The 22,406-nt window shown below is 34.4% G+C and overlaps 1 protein-coding gene across 2 annotated transcripts in view; it reads right to left on the reverse strand.

The window, feature by feature from the left end:
- Positions 1-459: 459 nt before the first annotated feature.
- LOC104229394 (apoptosis inhibitor 5-like protein API5) overlaps positions 460-22,406 on the reverse strand; it is a 32,204-nt gene continuing 10,257 nt past the window's right edge. For both annotated transcript variants that reach the window (XM_009782037.2, XM_009782036.2), the window contains exons 5-16: positions 9,222-9,319; positions 9,062-9,136; positions 8,597-8,746; positions 7,400-7,465; positions 7,249-7,314; positions 6,892-7,002; positions 6,546-6,635; positions 6,364-6,470; positions 2,291-2,405; positions 2,134-2,199; positions 1,946-2,049; positions 460-1,110 (exon numbers count right to left, since the gene is read on the reverse strand). In XM_009782037.2, the coding sequence (XP_009780339.1) occupies positions 918-1,110; positions 1,946-2,049; positions 2,134-2,199; positions 2,291-2,405; positions 6,364-6,470; positions 6,546-6,635; positions 6,892-7,002; positions 7,249-7,314; positions 7,400-7,465; positions 8,597-8,746; positions 9,062-9,136; positions 9,222-9,319 (1,241 nt within the window). In that variant the 3' untranslated portion in view covers positions 460-917. The remainder of the gene's footprint in view (positions 1,111-1,945; positions 2,050-2,133; positions 2,200-2,290; positions 2,406-6,363; positions 6,471-6,545; positions 6,636-6,891; positions 7,003-7,248; positions 7,315-7,399; positions 7,466-8,596; positions 8,747-9,061; positions 9,137-9,221; positions 9,320-22,406) is intronic.

Here is a 22,406-nt window from a genome sequence, read left to right on the forward strand (position 1 = left end):
TTCTTTAGTTAGAACCAGACCAAACCAATCATGGTCGGGTTTTCTGTTCCAATACCAAACCAACCAAGTCAAGCCAAACCACAATGGAATTTTTTTTTTCCGATTTGACTCGGATTATCAGTTTGGTGTGATATATCAATTTTTTTTGTACACCCCTAATGCTGGTCTAGTTCATAATTATAATGATCCTTCGGGTTTGACAACATATGTTTTCACCGTTCAATGTAACTAAAATGAAAGTTCACGAGGAAACAAAGCCAGGGGAATGTTCAAAACAAGACAAATTGCTAATTCCCTCTTAAAAATTGTTATGATCTTTCTTGAGTTTACTTAAAAGAAAAAATGTGCATTTTCTTTAGCAAGTGCAAAGATACTACAATTTCAGGGTGCGCATTATGGAATGATCAATTATTCAGGTTAAAGAAATAAAAACTAACCTTGGATACATAGTCAAACGTCACTGAAAAAAACTGTTAAACTGGATTTAGGCATGCTAAAAAATGTTTAAATACACAGGGTATTAAAACGAGGACAATAATAAATTAAACAACTGTCTCCCAAATGAAAATCACAAAATTAAACAAGAAACAATGTCTCCCAAATGAAAATTACAAATACAATACTACAAATGATCCATTAGAATCTTGTCACTATATTTTCTTTTCGTTTTCTTTGCCACCAAAGGTTGGTCGGATCAAGTGCCGCTTTGTGAGAATATCTTGAGAAAGATCAGTTTCAGACTGCCACATCAAAACTGACAAACCACATCATCACATGTACGAAATCAACTACGCTTCCCAATCCGCAAAGCATCTGACTACTTCTCAAAATTGCATCTCTAAGACGAAATCCAACGTCTCTGCATCTTTTAGTTCACAGAAAAGTGTTTCGCAGATAACACTGAGGTCAGACCTGGGCTAGTGATATCCCCTTCCCCTTCCCCTTCCGCGGAAACCCCGTCCCCTGCCTCTACCTCTTGTACTTCTCCCTCCATATGACAGACCTTGAAAACCCCTGTCAACAAACTGGTTCGGCATGCTACCACCTCCCCGGCCCTTCTTTGGCGCATAACTACTTGAACCATTAATTGCACCAGCAGGCCGTTTGACTCTGGTGATAAAGAAATAGACAAACTATGTAAGATGAGAAAGCATATGAAAGGATAACTAGTGAACGTCCTAAAAGAGCATAAACCGCTGTTACGAAGTCTTCCAAACGAAACTTTGAAGTAAACAACTAGCAATACAAGTCAGTAAATAACAAATAACAGGGGTAACCCAGAAAATCTATGTTTAAACAGTTAACATTCAAGACCAAAAAAGCATCTAGAGATGATAGACAAACAGTAAAGCAAGAAAACCTTTATTTTTGTACTTGTCTATTTCTTGGGTCATGTCTTTGTGCTCTCTATAAATAGAGCTGGAATAGTTTAGCATGACCAAAATCATGAACAAATGTAAAATGTTTTCAGATGACTGAACCGTGTATCCTATTGGATACCAAGAAACCAAGCAAAAGAAAACATAGAATTCCATAATAACAGGAGGTTTATTGTGGGGCTAGAAGCTAGCTTTTAAGACCATTGATAGATGTGCTGAAACTGGAAACCTATCTGAATGAAAGTGGGTTGAGCCACTATGCATGGGCTGAAGGAAGAAAGCTTTCATATCTACATTGACCATTAACAATGGAACCTTTGGTTTGAGATGTATCACTATTCCTAAGAGACGTAGAAAAGAATAGCAATAAATTATCTATTGAATCCAAATCAATGTAATACTAAAGCAGGGATGGGATTTATATTCAACATCTCATTTCACTAATATGATATATTTCACCTATCAGCCAGTTGATTGTCCATGCAAAAATATTAATTATGATACCAGAAAAGTTATATAAACTAGTGTAACCACATCATCTTTCTGAAGTTCAAACAAAAACATACCCAGTTGAACTTGCTGTTGATGGTGCTGTAGATTTCACAACTTCCTTCCATGAAAGGTTGATTTTTTTGTCCCCGATGAATGAAGGTGTTTTTGCATGTAGTGGCTGAATTATCAAAGATTATAATTGGTTCACTCGCATATGCAAATTTAAAATGTGTGTCTGTATCTTAAAATTCAGTTTGCTTACCTGAGCCATAGACAGTATATTATTGCAAGTCCTCAGCCCTGTAGTAGCATTCTGCTTTTGAGCCTTCTGCAGAACCAAAAAGATTTTACTGCTCAAATAGTGCACCATTAAGTAGCATTTTAAGAACAATCTGTTAAAACCTGGAGAATGCACTCACGAGTTTTTCCTTTTCTTCATCAGATTTAGCAGCAGCAAGTGCTTTACTGTGCTCCGCCATCCCCTGAGTCAATTTCTTAATGGCAGCCTTAGCAAGCTCTTCAAAACAATTTAACCTGAATCAAATACCAAGGATGAAAGTAAAATCAAGACTTACATGATTGCAAGCACAGTAAGACCCCGTTTGGCCAAGCTGCCAAAAACTGCTAATTTTCAAAAGTGCTTTCGGAAAAAGTACTTTTGGAGAATAGTAGTTTGTGTTTGGCCAATTCATTTTAGACGTGCATTGTGCAATATTTGATAAGAAAATTGTGTTTGGCCAATCTTTCTAACAAGTACTTTGACATACGTAAAGGACAATAAATGTTCAATTTACAATTAGTATTATTTGTACAAGAGAATTGAATTTATAAAACATAAAGTAAAAGTATATATTTAAAGATTTTAATCAATATAAAGTATAGTTATCCCAAGATATCATATTGGTAAATGGTATTACTTATTCTTTACATGACGATTCTAACATATTAATATACATCAACAACAACAACAACAACAACAACGACCCAGTATAATCCCACAAGTGGGGTCTGGGGAAGGTAATATGTACCCAGACCTTACCCCTACCCCGAAGGGTAGAGAGGCTGTTTCCAGGAGATCCTCGGCTCAAAAAAGCAACAGGAGCCGATATATTAGTACCATAAAAATGCATAATAAAATAACAGCAATATAAGAGATATGAAATACAGAATACGAAATACGAAATAGATGACTGGTATAGTAAAACTAGCAGGTAAAGCCCTGCATCAATAGACGACCAATGACATTCTTAGTCTAACTCCTAACTGGCTATTCTCACTCTATTGTGCTGTAGAAATATTCACACTTTCCCCTAACCTACAACCTTAATGCTCGACCTCCATAATTCCCTGTCAAGGGCCATGTCCTCAGTAATCCTAAGTCGCGCCATGTCCTGTCTGATCACCTCTCCCCAATACTTCTTAGGTCGCCCTCTACCTCTCCGCGTGCCCACTACAGCCAGTCGCTCACACCTCCTCACCGGTGCATCAGTGCTCCTCCTCTGAATGTGCCCGAACCATCTGAGTCTTACTTCCCGCATCTTGTCCTCCAGGGGGGCCACGCCCACCTTCTCTCGAATATCTTCATTCCTAATCTTATCCATCCTTGTATGCTCGCACATCCACCTCAACATCCTCATCTCTGCTACTTTCATCTTCTGGATGTGTGAGTCTTTACTGACCAACATTCAGTTCCATATAACATGGCAGGCCTAACCACTGCTCTATAAAACTTACCTTTTAGTAACAGTGGAATAAATTAAAAATTTACTATATAAATCCTACATAAAAAAGAGATATATTAATCATAGAGAAATTATTCCAAAGAAGAATACGAGAAGAATAAAAAATGATGGAAATAAGAAAAATGAAGAAATGGATGGTAGAAACAAAAAAGAAAAAGAAAAAATTTAAATTAATGAGGGATAATTTGAGATATGTAATTTTTTGGAAAGGATATTTTTCTCTTGAAAAAATTAATTTTCTGGTTCTGCTTCTGTTTCTTGGAAGAAGCTAGAATTTGTAGCTTACTTCCCAAAAGTAAAAAAAAAAAAATTGCTTCTGCTAGTACTCAAAAGCACTTCTTTGTTTTGGCCAAACACCTTTAATTTCCAAAAAAGTACTTTTAGCCTCCTAGAAGCTTGGCTAAACAGGCTCTAAGCTACAACAACAACAACAAACCCAGTATAATCCCATAAGTGGGGTTTGGGGAGGGTAGTGTGTAAGCAGACCTTACCGCTACCTTGTGAAGGTAGAGAGGCCGTTTCCGATAGACCCTCGACTCAAAGAAAGCTTGCAAGTGAAGTAAGTTATAAGGATAAAAGTCTTCCAAGTTCCAACATATGAGTTTGACAAAGTCACTGACAGAATCCAATCAGTTCCCTGAACACCTAGAGCCAACCACATTTTGCAGCGCACTGAGGTTCCGATAGCTTGCTTAGGGAAAAGGTACACTTCACTAGTCTCATCGTTTCTTTGTGTTTTTGGATTATTTATTGGGAATGGTTTTTGTTACTTTCTTGATTGAGTTTATGATGTTATGGCAAAATTGTGATGTAGGATCAACGAAAAGGAAAAATAAAGAAAGCATACATAATGATTGATTTAGCATAGGAAACGACAGAAACCTCTAGGACGCCTCTCATCCACTCAACTCAACTCTCTCTCTATCCCCCTCTCACTCTCCCCTCAGCTTTTTCACCATCCATTCAGGTATGTTCTCCAGCTTCGCACACTCCTCTTTTCCTCCCAACCCTCAAGTGCTATTCTCCTTTTCCTAGGTCATTGCTAGTCTCATCTTCCTCTTCTTTTTCCTCCTCCATACTTGCTAAAACCATTATGAATAGAAAACATATGCTGAACCCATGCTTTTTGATGAAGTAAGAGATATCTAAAAAGCATCAAGAAGATGCAAAAGAGCACTGTCCAGGTGCTAATACAAAAGATGATATGTTAACTCTATACAGATGGTCCTATTTTAGGGTTAGGGAGCTGACAAAATCCAAAGATAAATTGGGGGAGCTAATAGGGGAGAGGTTACTCCGGCTACATAACAAAATTATACAATTAGTCTTCAAGGAGTAATTTGGAGTTGCTAAACCATCAAAACACCTTATATTCCTTTCTGCCCAAATAGCCCAAAAAATACTCCAGGAATCATTTTCCAGATTTTGCTGATGGATTTACCAACTTTCTTTAGACTCCCACTACAATAAGCATCTTTAATACTCGTTGGCATCACCCAGCTGAGTCCGAAAACTGAAAGGAACATGTTCCAGATATCTGTAGCAACTGGACAATGCAAAAATAGATGTCTGTTTGTTTCAAAATCCTACTGGCACATGTAGCATCTATTTAACTATGGGAATACTCCTTTTGCAGAGATTATCTTGAGTGAGGCACGCTTCCTTCAATGCAGTCCAGCTATGACATGTAACTTTGGGGGTTAATTTTGTTTACCAGATGAGCTTCCAAGGCCAATTGTCTACCGTTTCATTTTGGCTGATATTGTGTAGGTATCCTCCTGCTCTCATTGTGTATATCCCTTTATACTTGTTCCCCAGATGAGTTTATCCGGAAGCTGCTCATTGACCATGCATTTCTCCAATTGTTCCAGAAGGCTAAGTAATTCACCCAATTTCTTCTGAGGATTGGAAACCAAGAATTGCCTGCTCTATTACGAGAGATAGTTGAATCAGGTCTGCTCACTATTTGATAGAGGTTTGGAAAGTCATTTTGCAGAGTTGAATCCCCTAGCCACCTGTCTTTCCAAAACTTAACATTAGCCCCGTCCAAAACTGAACCCATGCTTTATCTCTTGCTAACGATGTGCTTCATAAAATTGTGCATTCTCTTTTTCCTAGGTCATTGCTAGTCTCATCTATTCATTTTTGCACCTTGCCCCTCCAATAACTATGAGCACTATCTGGAGCGCATGTCTTGACTACAACTCAAGAAAGCTAATGAAGCTCCATTGAGAAAGAAGGGGCACAATAGGATCAAGCTTTTTTCAGTAAGTTATTTCTTCTTACATTAATTGATAACTAACCAAATCACACTATGATCTACTGCAATTGAACCACTTTATCGATAGTATGCAGTTTAACTATCAAAAGTCAAGATACATTCCAACATTACAACCGTTTAGTCCTGACAAAGTTTGTTTATAACTCTGTCCTAGCAACGACGCCGAGGGTCTTCCGGAAACAGCCTCTCTACTCCTTCGGGTTAGGGGTAAGGTCTGCGTACACACTACCCTCCCCAGACCCCACTAGTGGGATTTTACTGGGTTGTTGTTGTTGTTGTTGTCTTGGCAACAACATTCTTACTTTCGATGCAGTAACCAATGGTAACAAATTTGCTACTACGCAAAAACAGTGTGCATTTGACTCGCTAACAAATAAAAATGTTTCAAGAATATTACCTGATATATATGCACTAAGCGCAGGATGATATATTCGAGAGCAAAAAATAAGAAGTTAGACTAGCAAACTACCTCTCTGTGAACTCTTTGTAATTCTCCGAGAAGTCTTCCCCAAGCCTGTCAGATGGTTGTCCAGTCACAATCTTGTAACCACATAAGCTATTGGTGGCATTTGGCGCCTATCCGACAACAAAGAAGTGGTGAGAACCCAACTTGCAGATACAGAATATGTATACAAGGGAAAGAGGACATACCTTGTGTGCTAAATGGTGAAAAGTATACAGCAAACACTCAACATAAGAAAAGTTCATCTCTTCTCCCGCTTTTCGACGAGGCATATATTTCTAAAAGAGCAAAAAAAGTTTGATAAGGAAAATGATTAATTGAAAAGGTTAATCTTTCACGAAGTAGTTCAAACTCAAAAGGTTTCACCTTGTTCATGGAATAATATAAGGTAGAGTTAAGGTGCTATATGCAGATGCAGGAAAAACTTTTAGAATGTATAGAAGTTTATCGGCCCTATGATTTTCTGCACGCATAAAGGTGCTTCTAACCAGAACTAATAGACTGGCATACAGGCGAGGAAAACTAAATACTTGCCTTTAAGAGTTGAACAACAGAGGGAAGGATCTGTCTCGAGTCTTGAGGAGTTGTGTAAGGTGCGCTCTCTGCAAGGTTTTTGAGCAGGTCTACCTTCCGTTCTTCAGGAAGCTGATGACAAAGATAGGTTAGAGCAACTTTTGGAACTACCAAAAGAACAAATTAATAGCAACAATGGAAAAGAAATTTAGAAAGATTGTCTCTTTACATTCTTCTTTGACAAACTATCTCCTTATTTGAAACAAAAAATAAATATGTTTTGAGCACCAAAATAAAACCAAATGTGACAGCTGCTATTTCATAGCAGGTAAGGAAACTGAATCAACTATGCTACGGTACGAGGAAATCAGGCATTACCTTGTCAAATACTGGGAAAATATGCTTATTCAAATAGTTTAGAAATTTGCTATTTGAGGCACCCCTCTGCATGAAATGTAGAAATCAGTTAGGCATGAAAAGTTGTAGTCGCTACTGAAAAAAATAATGAAGTATCCAGATAAGGACAAACCTCAAAAAATGGAATAGCCATAAACAAACAGACTATCAATCTAGCAATATGGTCTCCATCTGAAACCTGCAATATTAAAGCAATTCAGATGATGAATGTAGCAGGAATTCTTCAGCTGCACTGCAGATCAACAAGCCCACAGATGGTACTGAAGTTTACTCAGACTAGGAGTTCAGACTCAGGGAAAACAAGATGGAGAATATAGAACAGAAATCTAATTCTTTCAAGACGACATGTGATTTCCGTTGATACATGTGATGTACGAATTACGATGTACATCACATTTAGGATACTGACTTTAGCAATCCAGTAGTTTCAGAGGTTCCATCCTGTAGTGCTTTAAGCACTACATGCCAGGAAAGCAGATAGATAGAGAAATCTATATGCTTAAGATCAAAAGCTCACAATCATAATCAATATTGTCAAAAGCTCGCTTAAAGTGCACCTAGGCAAGACGGACTGAGCTCTTCGCCTGGCTTAATGGGCGCTTCAGCGCAATCACCATACATTTGTCTAATAACCGTGAGTGTTATCTTAAAGAGGCGATGCTAATCAGTTAATATTTTAATATTTTAAGTTCTTTTTCCATATAACTGTTATTGGTGCTTTAAATTATTATACTTTAATTATTGCACATGCACACACACATACATATACACTTTTTTCTTCTTTTCCACCTTTTTCATTAAAGCCCACGCTTTATTTGCGTTTTGCTCATAAAGCCCCAACAGACCACAGTGCATTTTAGCATTTGATAATACTGATTAAAATTAACATTGAAGCAATTCTCATGTATTTAGGTTTAGATCAGTTTTATTAATTAAAGTTTTCAATCAGATTGAGTTTAGCTCTAATACTTTTGGAAAATTTGAACTAGTTCGGTTGATTTGATGTGTGAATTCCGGGATGGGTCTTCTCCAATGTGTTGAATTTATAGTTTCATCCCAATAGCAGATTGTAAACATTTTCACCTTGGGGTGAAATTGCTAAAACAGAAACCAACTAAACGAAGTGTAAAGTTTTGAGCATCCAACTGTTGGTTCTAGAGATTCAAATAACCAATACTTTCAGTAACTAAGGCAAAAACATCAGTAGACTAAAACAACCAACCAACCACCCTAGTGAGAGCTTTTTGACTGAGAAGAACAGGAAACCAGAAATCTCTACAACATTCTAAATGGCCAACCGAACACTTACATTGAATTGTGCATCTAGATCAGCTTGGCCTGCAATGATCTCAATCAGTTCTTGCACACGCTCTGCAGGAGCTTTATCTCCAAATATGCTCAAACTTTTCAGAAAATCCATGAACATCTTAAATTCTGCTCCTGTCACATCTTGTAGACTCTGCAATGGGATGCAATTAATCTTCTTGCATTCTCACTGTTACCTTTCCCAAGAAAATTAATTTTCTTGCGTTCTAATCATCTAGAACATACGGCATTTATTATCTAGGCAATTTTCTTCACTGGTATCACAATAATCCCCGTATTCTAGGTGAGAACAATCACATTGCATGTAGTATTTCTCTACAAGATACCACAGGAACTGGCGGACGGTAGAAGAAGCAAAGCTTCTGAAGGGAAGCAAGTCAAAATTACTGAACAATCTCCTCATCACTCCCTATGGGACAGAAAGAACAGGAGTAGAATATGTAATTACCTTTTTAATCAGATCGGTAATGTGCCTTTCCATTTGTTCTGGAGGCTTGAGGAGCTCAGCTTTTAGAGGAAATACCTGCAACAAAGTCATGCAGCCAACTAGAATACATAGGACTTGCAAAATGGGCATTCTTCCACAGAAAAAATATTGACCTTATTACCTTGTCTTTTATAAAAACTAATGTCCTTTCACGGAGATTATCATCAGACATCTGCTCATCAACAGTCTCAATGTGTTTAAAAAGAGCTGTCAATGAAGCTACAGGAAAAGAACGGAAGTTAATTGCCTTAACAACAGAGCAGCAATTCTATCAGAAAATTTTACGCAGTTAAAGCATCAAGAAAAGAGAAGGAAAATGAATTAATAGAGCAGAAGGTAAAACGATACTGAGGGATTGAAAGTTTTCATAGCAAGCACAAGCTAGTTCTACTGCAGAGCATCCTCTCTTGCATTGCTTATCAGTTAACCTTGCTAACTCTTCAGGCATTATTCTCCCTTCTTAGCTGTGCCCCTGTCCTCCTCTGTTTCTCCCTCTACAGTCTACCCCATCAATGTGTCTCCAAAATCAACTACGAACCAGCAGGAGAGAATAATGACTATATGCTGCTCCAACCTCTCTTCAATCTCTGATTTCAGGTATGGATAATGGACTATGGGTTGAATACCATGCAAACTCATGAAGGAGAAGCATTCATGATATATATATATATATATATATATATTATTATTATTATAAAAGCATGAATACAATGTCGGTTTACAAAAATAACCTTATAATATTAAGCATAATAACACATAATAAAAGGTCATAACCGGAATTATAGATATTAGCATTATAATCCTATTAGTTTTAGGTTACTACTCACACTACCTTCAAATTAAATGCAAAAGGACTTGTCGTTATTTTCGTGAGTGAAGTCTAACAATGAATTTGACTCATTCACTTATCCACGTGATAATGTTTACAATTTGGTTCCAGCAATAACAGAGGAACAAATTTTGAGTCCGAATATAGTTATAACTCTATATTTCTTAATTGGAAGAACTCATAGGGAAAGGACATAACTGTAATAACCTATTTTTTGGACTACAATACTTTTTATGCTAATTTTTAATATTTAAAATTAATAAAATTTTGTCTATTAAATTCTTATTAAAAATATGTATGAAGGTTTAATAAAATCAATTTCATAAGAATCCTCCGTATTGGCAATACATTACCACTACATAATCTCCAATACGAAGAAAAAATAAAAGTAAAATTAAATGGAATGCATAAAGAGTTAAAATTGAGAAGAAGAAAAAACACCCCCACTATAATATATTTTTATATTATATTTGAACTATTTTCCTTACTCAAATAATATTTTTTAATTAATTTTTGTAATATTGAAAAATACAATTATTAAACAACAACTAAGAAAAAATTTAAGAATATAAATGTGTGAGAAAGAGAAAAAAAATGGTTGGTGATAGTCAATACCACTAATGATTCTACAAACATAAAGATCTAAAAGTGAAATGCCATATCAATCTTTTACTCTTTGAAAATAAAATTTATGGTGGATTAAATTATACTAAGATTAAATATTCAAAACAAAAGATGAACTAATATTAAGATCTGAATCAACATATAATAAATTATTTTTTATGTTAAAACCAAATAATTAAATCTTTGAATTAATTATTTAGCAAGAGAATCCAATTCATCATATGAATAAAATTCTTATTCAAGTTAAAAAGAATCTTTGGGCACATAAATGTATTCCATAAAAAGAGCGTTACACGCAAAGTAAAAAGGTTAGTATATTAATAAGAATCAAAATGCTATACAAGTGTCTAAGGAAGCACAATCAAAGTTAAAATCTAAACAAGAACAAGTTTTCAAGACCATATTATAAAGAGTCGACTCTGGTATAACGTGATTATTCTTTATAGATGCCTCCGGCGGAATCGAAATAATATTTTTATGTCATGTATTACTTGAAAATATCATATCAAGAGGCATGACAGTGTTAATAGTAGAAAGTGGTGTAGCAACAACGATTTTATTGTGATACCAACCACTTTAGATTTGATATACCTCTTCAAACAACTTATATAACCATCACAAATATATCAAAGCAGAGCAATGGTGATAAATTTAAAAGGAAAGCAAAATTGATAATAAGGGATGAAAGACTTATGGGTAAGTGTCAAACGATCGAAATAATTAAGCGGAGTTCTAGAGATATATTGGATATTAATGAATCGTTTGATGAAAAATTAATGGTTTGGGAGGTGATTTCTGTCAAGTACTACCAGTAGTTCCAAAATCGACAAAAGCAGAGACTGTAAAAGCTAGCTTGTCAAAGTTATACTTCTGGCCTCAAACGAAAAAAATTCAACTGATAAGAAATATAAAGTAAGAATAGATCCAATATTCAGTGTCTTCTTGCTTCGTGTCGGAAACGAAGAAGAGCATTTAATAAAAGATGATTTGGTTCTTCCTAAACACTTGGTTACTAATCCCAATGGTAATAATAGTGCATTTAATAAGAGAAATATTTTTATCATTAGATTAAAATGCAATTTGTGCAAGTCACATAATAAAATTAAAAAAATATATGTTAGCTAGCAGAAATGAATATGTTGATAAACTAAATAAAATGATGGTTGCAAAATGTTATAGTAAAAATAAAATATTTTTCAGTTTTTGACTTAGTAGAAAATGATACCAATAATTACTACCAAGAATAATACTTAAATACTTTAATACGAAATGACCTTAAACCATACATTTTTGTGGTCAAGTTTATAATAGACTAAGTTAAAATTGATCTTCTATTGTATATAGGTTAATTTGGAAGAAAAATATAACTGTCATGCTACTGAAAAACTTAGATAAGCCGAGTAGTCAATGTAATAGCACACAGATAATATATAGAAGTTTTGACAATAATGTCATACATGCAAAAATTATGATATTGGTTAGTGTGTTTCTAAGTATATTCTTATCCCTGAATTCAACTTTCGTCTTCCGAAACTAAGGAATATTGTTTTAAATTTGTGTGAAAATAATTTTAGTATGTTTATGTTTTGCAAATATAATAAATAAAGTACAAAGACAAACATCCTAAATATTGGACTATATTTATCACAATATGTTTTCTTGCACGAATAACTGTATGTTGCACTTTCAAGAGGGATATCAAGATCGACAACAATATTTCTAGTTAAGGGAGAGCAACTAGCGCATTAGGAGGAAACATACACAAAAAAATATTGTCCACAAAGAAGTATCCGTTGAGATACCATCACATTAAATATTTTTAAACTATAATATGTAATTATCTAACTAACATGACAAAATTAATCATTTGTGTAAGTTTTGATAATGTACTTTTATTTTAAATTCATGTATTATGCTAATGTAATAATATTTTTCGGCATTTAGATAATTGTTGTATTATTATATATAAAAAAATTCTCATTAATAAAATTTCATTATTCCTTCGTATAAATAAATGTTTAAATCATCACGTGCCATTATTAACGTGCAACGCACGTTCATAGATACTAGTATATATATATATATATATATATATATATATATATATATATATATATATATGCACCGGATCGCTTCCAATGTGCATTAGGAGATAAATTACAGGAACTCCAGTCCTGGCCTAGTTATCATTTTGATAGTAAACCTTAAACCACGGTCCTCCTCACAACCCTTTCCTGCCTATCCAAGCTTTAACGGGTTAACCGAGGACCACCGATTAAATTACCTTAACCAAGGTTTATTAACAAAACTAATAACTGTCTGGGCTATATAGTTCCAACCTTCAGCATCATCGGGGTGACTCAGTTGTAGCTTAATAGCAAAGCATGTTTTGTAGATGGCCTATGGATACTAAGTTTAACACTTTAAGTTTTTAGCCTATCATTTAGGCTAAACAGTAAAAAGAATAAGTATATAAATAAACAAATTAAAATTTAATACCTGAGACCGTCAGGTTTTTGGCCAAGTGACCTTTTTTGATTTTTTAATTTAGAAGATTACAGAGTGGTTCTTTACAATAGTAGAGAGAAGTTAGAGAGAAGGGAGAGCGTTGGCTAATGCCTGCCTCTCGAAAGAAATGAGAATCCTTATATAATGGATCTCTGTCAAAAACAAACAAAATTAAATAGTAAAATGGTCGACAAAATAATTACATTATGGCCGACAGGATAAAAAGAAAATTCTGTATTATTATAACCGGACAAACTACTTTATAAAAGTAGATTCTCTTCAATAATGGAGGGGTCCGTTACTTTATTAAAGTTGTCTTCATTTCCCCTATAATTTATCTTATGGGGCCTGCATGTCTTAACTTTTCCTTTGTTGTCTTTTTTCGCAGAAGATTCTTCTGCATTCTCCTTCAATTTTGCAAGGAATTCTTCAATTTCATCAATATTAATAGCCTGTTTGGCCAAGCTTCTTTTTAGCCAAAAGTGCTTTTTTTGTTTTGCCAAAAGCACTTTTAACCAAAAATTGAGGTGTTTGGCCAAGCTTTTGGAAGGAAAAAAAATGCTTTTGAAGAGAAGCAGAAGCAGTTTTGGAGAAGCAGAAAAGAGTAGCTTCTCTCCAAAAGCACTTTTTTGAGAAGCACTTTTGAGAAAAATACACTTAGAAGCAATTTTTTAAAACTTGGCAAAATACTAAATGTTGTTTAGGAGTGCTTTTCAAACTAATTAGCCATACACAAACTGCTTCTCACCAAAAGTACTTTTGAGAAAAGCACTTTTGAAAAAAAGCACTTCTCAAAATAAGCTGATTTTTGCAGCTTGGCCAAACGGGCTATAACATCTGCGCTTGGACTGCTTTGAGCTTCTCCTGCTACACAGGTTTCTTCATCGGAAGTATTACCGATTGAGGTCATCGATACATCATCGCCGATTTCTGTTCCAAAATTCTTTGCCAAATCTTTCTTTATTTCTTCAAAATATGATGCAATAATTTCTCTTTTAGAGACCGCATCTTTCTTCATTTGAAGTCTTTTAGTAACAATTTCAAATGGACTTAATTTATCCACTGCAACATCTGTTATCTCTTGTTTGGCATAAACTTCAATTTTTTCCTGAATTAATTCTTCGCCGAATAATTTTCCTTGTTGGTTTGGTTGGAGTAATTTACTCCAAAACTTATTATAAAAAATTCTGTGAAGACAGGGAATCCCCTCGTCGGTAGAACCAACTTGTACATCCCATTTCATTATCCAAGGAATTGAGAATTCTATGAAAAAATACATGGCTGCAATGCCATCATAAAAGATATTATCTTTTTGTAACGAAATGATTTTGGAAGATATATCCACCCATTGAGTATATAAATTCTTAAATACTGGAGGAAGGATATCTAATGATGACCCATATGATTTCCACCATTTAAAAACCAATTGGGAATTTGTTGACTGTTCATATTAGAACAGATCTTAATGAACCACGAGTGTTTCCTATTAGGATTCTCGTATAGGAAAGTTTTATTAAAACTTTCTACGTAGTCCCAGTAATTGAATTTAACTGCGACTTTCTGGTCAGGATGAGTATATTCATCGACCAGTGAAGACTTACGAGTCCTTCAAAAAGAAGATTATATTTCATCTTCTGAAGATGAGCAAGAATCCTGAAATAAGGGACAGTGGTCAAAACAGTGTTGTAACACTGATGATGATCTATATAATATTTATTCTCAGTTCAAAGACTTGAATATCAATGTCTTAACCAACAATAGTATTTTATAACTATTAAGGGTTATTAAAGACCCTGAATTAAGGTCCCAAATCATTGATAAATTTCCTACAAATTCAGAAGTAGGAACAGAGGTATAAGAAAGTCCATCTCAAAAAGGGCCTTACACTATGTCTGAAATCAGAAGACTTATTAAGAATAAGTCCCAGCCGGATAGACTGGCTACTATCCAAGATTTAAGTATTGAGATTAATTATCTCAAGAAAGAAGTCTCATAGTTAAAGGCTTCTAATATAGCCTTGGATGAAAGAATTTTGAGATTAGAAAATTTGACACTCAGATTAATAAAGAATTCAGTACTAATATTACTGAAACCGATATTGGTGCAAGTACATTTGAAGGCAAATCTGCTAGTAAATTACTAGGAGCTATTGATTACGCTGAAGATGAATTTTTACAAAAAATTCCAATATTTTACTACTCAAAAGTTTTTAATAAAAATAACTCTTTCAATTGATTATAATTTTAAAAAAGAATTTACTGTTTTATTTGATAGTGGAACAGATTTAAGCTGTATAAAAGAAGAAGTGATACCTTCCAGACATTTTCATAAAACCACTCATCGATTAAAAAATGCTAGTGGTGGTCAAATGGGTATTTCATATAAACTACCTAGGGCTTATATTTGCCAACAGGATGTCTGTATACCAGAAAGTTTTGTTTTAGTAAAAGATATAGCTCATGACGTAATACTAGGTGTCCCATTTTTTCATAAAATAATTCCTTTCACAAATTGGGATACAAAAGTTTTACTGGAACTTACAATGGAAAAGAAATTACTTTTGAGTTTATAACTCAGCCGATTCAACGATATTTAAATGAAATTATTTCCAATAATATTTCTTCAAAAATCAAACAAATTGATTTTCTGAAAAATGAAATTTGTTCTCTTATGATTGAGCATGATTTAAAAAATCCCAAATTAATAGAAAAAAATAATTTTCTAAAAAACCAATTTTCTACTCATATCTGTGGTGATCATCCAAACCAGTTTTGGAATAGGAAGAAGTATATCATAAGTCTTCCTTATGAAGAAGATTTTTCTGAGGATAATATTCCAACCAAGGTCCGACCTTATCAAATGGACTCTGAATATTTGGAGTTATGCAAAAAGGAAATTGATTCCTTACAGCAAAAGGGTTTAATAAGACCCTCTAAGTCCAAATGGTCTTGTACTGCTCTTTATGTTAATAAACATGCCGAACAAGAACGAGGAGTTCCTAGATTGGTTATTAATTATAAGCCTTTTAACAAAGTTTTGAAATGGATTAGATATCATATTCCCAATAAAAAAGATTTACTGGATAGGTTACATGGTGCCATAATATTTTCAAAATTTGATTTAAAATCAGGTTATTGGCAAATTTAGATATCTGAAAATGATAGATATAAAACGGCTTTTAACGTTCCAATGGGCCAATATGAGTGGAATGTTATGCCTTTTGGTTTGAAAAATGCCCCATCAAAATTCCAGAAAATTATGAATGATATTTTTTTTACCATATACAGACTTTATAATAGTCTATATTGATGATATCTTAGTATTTTCAAAGACTATTGAAATACATTTCAAACATTTGGATTTATTCAAGAAAATTATTATCCAAAATGGTTTAGTAATATCCAAACCAAAAATGATGATTTTCCAAAATAATATCAAATTTCTTGGTCATAACATAGAAAAAGGGAGAATTATTCCTATTAACAGAAGTATTGAATTTGTTTCTAAATTTCCTAATATTATTACTGACAAGACCCAGCTTCAAAGATTTTTAGGAAGCCTGAATTATATATCTCCTTTCATAAAGGATTTAGCTAAAGATACTGCTCTTCTTTATGATAGATTGAAGAAGAATCTGAAAGCATGGACTAATAGTCATACAGAATCAGTCAAAAGAATTAAACAGAAGGTTAATAATCTTCCATGTTTAACTCTTGCTAACCCTACCTGGGTAAAGGTTGTTGAAACTGATGCCTCAGATATTGGGTATGGTGGAATACTAAAACAGTGCTCCCCAATAGATAAACAAGAATACCTTGTTGAATTTTATTCGAGAAAATGGAATAATTCCCAAAAAAATTATGCTACTGTAGCTAAGGAAATCCTTGCTATAGTAAAATGTGTTATGAAATTCCAGACTGATTTATATAATCAAAAGTTTTTAATAAAAACTGATTGCCAAGCAACAAGATTTATTTTTAATAAAGATTTCAAACATGATGTTTCCAAACAAATATTTGCAAGGTGGCAAGCATGATTAGCCCTATTTGATTTTGAAATAGTCTACAAAAAAGGGTCAGATAATACTCTCCCTGATTTTCTTACTAGAGAATATTTGAACTCACAGTTCTTTGTTTAGTACAGAATATGAGGCCTGCATACAGACCTCCCTGAAATAGAGGAAAAGGAAGAACATCTTCCTATGGCAGAGGGAATAATATTCTCGCTCAAATGGGGAACCAGCAATTGATAGCTGCTAATATAGCAGATATTCCAGGTGGTAGTACAGAACACTCTCTATACAAAGACTTCATGGATTTTATAAAATACAGAAAAGAAGAAGGTACATCAAATGTGTCAACACATTCCTCAGTAATAACAGAGGAAAGTCATGAGAACCTTGAGGTTTATAACCAAAAGGAAAAGAAAGAATTAATAATTCTTTTAGAACAATCCGACCTGAAATGGAAGGATAATCCATGGCAGCTTATGACTCGATATCTGGATACAATTTCATATGCTACTCCTGCTTATAAATACAGGATGCAATATGAGATAATACTCTCAACTATAGGATCAGCTGAAATTCAGCATTTTTATCCTGCAAATACAAAGAAAACTTATAGTTTTTCCAAGATAATTATAAAAAAGGTATTACCCTCAGATGAGTGGGGTATCAGTACCTTAAAGGATAGAAAATATACTCATCCTGACCAGAAAGTCACAGTTAAATTCAATTACTGGGACTACGTAGAAAGTTTTAATAAAACTTTCCTATACGAGAATCCTAATAGGAAACACTCGTGGTTCGTTAAGATCTATTCTAATATGAACAGTCAACAAATTCCCAATTGGTTTTTTAAATGGTGGAAATCATATGGGCCATCATTAGATATCCTTCCTCCAGTATTTAAGAATTTATATACTCAATGGTAGATATATCTCCCAAAATCATTTCGTTACAAAAAGATAATATCTTTTATGATGCCATTGCAGCCATGTATTTTTTCATAGAATTCTCAATTCCTTGGATAATGAAATGGGATGTACAAGTTGGTTCTACCGACGAGGGGATTCCCTATCTTCACAGAATTTTTTATAATGAGTTTTGGAGTAAATTACTCCAACCAAACCAGCAAGGAAAATTATTCGGCCAAGAATTAATTCAGGAAATTCAGGAAAAAATTGAAGTTTATGCCAAACAAGAGATAACAGATGTTGCAGCGGATAAATTAAGTCCATTTGAAATTGTTACTAAAAGACTTCAAATGAAGAAAGATGCGGTCTCTAAAAAAGAAATTATTGCATCATATTTTGAAGAAATAAAGAAAGATTTGGCAAAAAATTTTAGAACAGAAATCGGCGATGATGTATCGATGACCTCAATCGGTAATACTTCCGATGAAAAAACCTGTGTAGCAGGAGAAGCTCAAAGCAGTCCAAGCACAGATGTTAATATTGATGAAATTGAAGAATTCCTTGCAAAATTGAGGGAGAATGCAGAAAAATCTTATGCGAAAAAAGACAACAAAGGAAAAGCCAAGACATGCAGGCCCCATAAGATAAATTATTGGGGTAATGAAGGCAACTTTAATAAAGTAACGAACCCCTCCATTATTGAAGGGAATCTACTTTTATAAGTAGTTTGTCCGGTTATAATAATACAGAATTTTCTTTTTATCCTGTCGGCCATAATGTAATTATTTTGTCGGCCATTTTACTATTAAATTTTGTTTGTTTTTGACAGAGATCCATTATATAAGGATCCTCATTTCTTTTGAGAGGCAGGCATTAGCCAACGCTCTGCCTTCTCTCTAACTTCTCTCTACTATTGTAAATCTTCTAAATGAAAAAATCAAAAAAGGTCACTTGGCCAAAAACCCGACGGTCTCAGGTATTAAATTTTAATTTGTTTATTGATATACTTATTCTTTTTACTGTTTAGCCTAAATGGTAAGCTAAAAACTTAAGTGTTAAACTTAGTATCTATAGGCTATCTATAAAACATGCTTTGCTATTAGAGACTCGGACACCCGGTGCAAATCAAAAAAAAAACATGCTTTGCTATTAAGCTACAACTGAGTCACCTCGATGGTGCTGAAGGTTGGAACTATATAGCCCAGGCAGTTATTAGTTTTGTTAATAAACCTTGGTTAAGGCAACTTAACCGGTGGTCCTCGGTTAGCCCGTTAAAATTTGGATAAGCATGAAAGGGTTGTGAAAAGGACCGTGGTTTAAGGTTTACTATCAAAATGATAACTAGGCCAGGACTGGAGTTCCTGTAATTTATCTCCTAATGTACATTGGAAGCGATCCGGTCCATGTTGAGTAGGGGTGTGCGTTCGAATCGGTTTATCGATAAATCGAATCGATTATTTGTTATCGGTTTATCGATATCGGTTTATCGATTTATCGATTTCAATTTCGATTTTGAAATTTTCCTTATCGAATTATCGATTTCGATTTCGATTTTATCCTCTTCGGTTATCGGTTTATCGATATACTAAAAAGACAAATATACCCTTATTCTATAATACCCTTTCCTTTACCCTAAGTCCCTAATATACTTTCCGTGGAATCCCTATCAAATATCTTCATGTCCAAGAATATGTTCCCAAGTCAAATTAAAACACTGATTCCTATCAAATATCCTTCAAGATGATTCCTCTTTAGACTAACAAAGATTAACCTTCATAGGTTAATCTTTAATTTGGAAACTGAATGTTGATTCATGGGAACTATTCGTTTTAGGTGGAGAAGGCGATGTCAGATGGAAAACAGATAGTGTTTGCAGGGCACTCGTCGGGTGGCCCTATTGCGATTTTGGCAGATGGTGTCTCGAACATTGTTGCACAAGACCAAATGAAAACCTGGTTTATCCATACTGTATAACTTTTGGATCCCCTCTTGTTGGTGACAGAATATGGTCTCATGCCCTCAAGCGTGAAAACTGGGCTCGTTACTTCATACATTTTGTCATGAAGTATGACATCGTTCCTTGGATGATGCTTGCTCCCCTTTCATCGATTCAAGAATGGCTTTAAGCAATTCTTGACTTCATCAATCCAAAATCCCGGAATTATCAGCACGAGGCATTTGTAAGATCAAATGATGCATCGTAAGTAAGTCGTGAAATCCCACAAATTTTCTTATTGGTGTAATCGATAAGCCCCAAAAATCGATAAATCGAAATCGAAAAAATCGAAACCTTATTGAAACGATAACGATAAGCATATATACAAATCAATAGTCGATAAGTAATTATCGATAAGGGTCAAAATCGAATCGATAAATTGAATGCACACCCCTAATGTTGAGGGGTTCCTGTAATTTATCTCCTAATGCACAATTGGAAGCGATCCGCAAACTCATGAAAGATAAGCATTCATGATATATATGTGTGTGTGCGAGCGCGCGCGTAGTATGTATGTGTTTTTTAGATTTTTTTTGGCTTGATTGTGGTTAATTTCTTCTTTTACTTTGGGTTTTCTTCTTTCTGCTTCAGAAGAGAGAAATAACCAGTCAAAAAGTTCGCATCCAGTGTCCAAATATTTTCATGAAGATATAGGTTACAGACTGGTAGAAATAAATTGATAAGAGAAGTTTCCAATACCACTTTTGTCTAATTAAGGAACACACCACGGTAACTAGAATTAGAGTTGTAGCATTGGCTAAACAATAACTCTCATCTAAGCAATATTACAACAGCTCACACAAACATATCATGAAATCCATGCCTTGCCTTTTAAATTCATAAAAGATGATTCTTAGTTTTCTTGTTTTCCCCTTTTTTGACTAGACAAATTTTGGAGATAAGATAATGCTAAATAGAGAGCAAAAAACCTGCATAATACCCTATGGTTCTATCAAAGGCTCGTTTGAAGTGAGCTTAAGCCCTGAAGCTAGGTGCAACACAGGTAGAGCACTTTGCCTCACTTAGACAGTGATTAGTTCAGGCACCAAGCCACTAAGGCTTACGTCTCGTTACCCATGGGCAATGTTTTGAAGAAGGCAGCACTACACAAATTTCACCAAAAATTTTGGTTTTTCAATTTTCGCCCAAATAATTGTTGTGTGTTTACTGTCAATATTCCTGTATTAGGCCAAACCTTTTGTCTTCCTGGAAAATTTCTTCTCGGTCGTACTATTTCGGTACCTTCTTGGTACTCATTAATAATCTTTACCTTTCTTATTATTTGTTATGGATTACATGTATTTTTTTATCACTTCGTTTGCGCCTTTCTTTCTTAAAGCATGTGCTTTATTTTCGCTTTGTGCTAAAACTTCCAAAAAAATTCAATGCTTCTTTTTTAGTTTTTGTGTTTGAAAATGTTGGTATCCTTAGTATTCAAACAGGATCTTTAACCCATCTGCTTTTACAAATGATCCCAACTAGAGACAGTCTCATATTTTTTAATAAAGTAACAATTTTATTGGTGTTGGGGGGAATTCCCAAAATGGAAGTGATAGCATAAGAAAATGTACGACTTAGACATCCAATCATTCCACACTAACAGGGACCTCGTGGGTGCACCGAGATTCACTTAAAACAAAAGACAAGCCCTCTGTGGTACAAATTCATTTCCAGCCCTTTTCTTAATAATGGCAAGGAAAAAATTCGTTTTTTTTATTTGATAAGTAAAGATATTATTAAAATTGGTACCAAGATGGAACAGAAGTAAAGTACAAGATAGCTGCAGCTCTTGCTTAGTTCATACTACATATTGTCCCCTAAGAAGTGCAAAAACTCCAAATACTGATCCATCCTATCTATATTACTACTATAACACCAGAAGTACAACTTTTTAATGCATTCGTTTTTAACTCTGGGAATCTGTAGCCTCTTTCCTTCAAAGAGGCCTTGTTCCTTTCCAACCATATGGTCCATAGAATACAAATTGGAATGGTCCTCCATATTTGCTTTAAACTTCTCTTGACTCCTTGTCATTGCCAGATTTCCAACAAGTTACAGATCTTCTGTCGTATTACCTTAGAAAATGTTCCCAGCATTGTCTTGAGACTCTGCAGTGTAAGAAAAGGTGCTCCACTGTCTCCTCCTCTGCATTACTAAGATAACATCTACTGCTCAAGGAGAAGCCTCTTCTCTGCAACTTATTTTGGGTTAGACAAGCATCTATAGCTGCTAACCAACCCAAAAAGGCTGCTTTCACAGGTACTTTAGTTCTCCAAATCATCTTCCAAGCCCAGTTTGGAATTCCCTGACTATTTTGCTGTAACATCATTTTATAGCAGTTATTCACTGTGAACAATTTGTCATTGTTGTTAAACCAAATTAACCAATCTACTTTGTTCTGATCCACTGAGCATAAATTTAATTGTTGAAGT

This window comes from Nicotiana sylvestris, chromosome 8 (assembly GCF_000393655.2).
Source record: "Nicotiana sylvestris chromosome 8, ASM39365v2, whole genome shotgun sequence".
Lineage (NCBI taxonomy): Eukaryota > Viridiplantae > Streptophyta > Magnoliopsida > Solanales > Solanaceae > Nicotiana > Nicotiana sylvestris.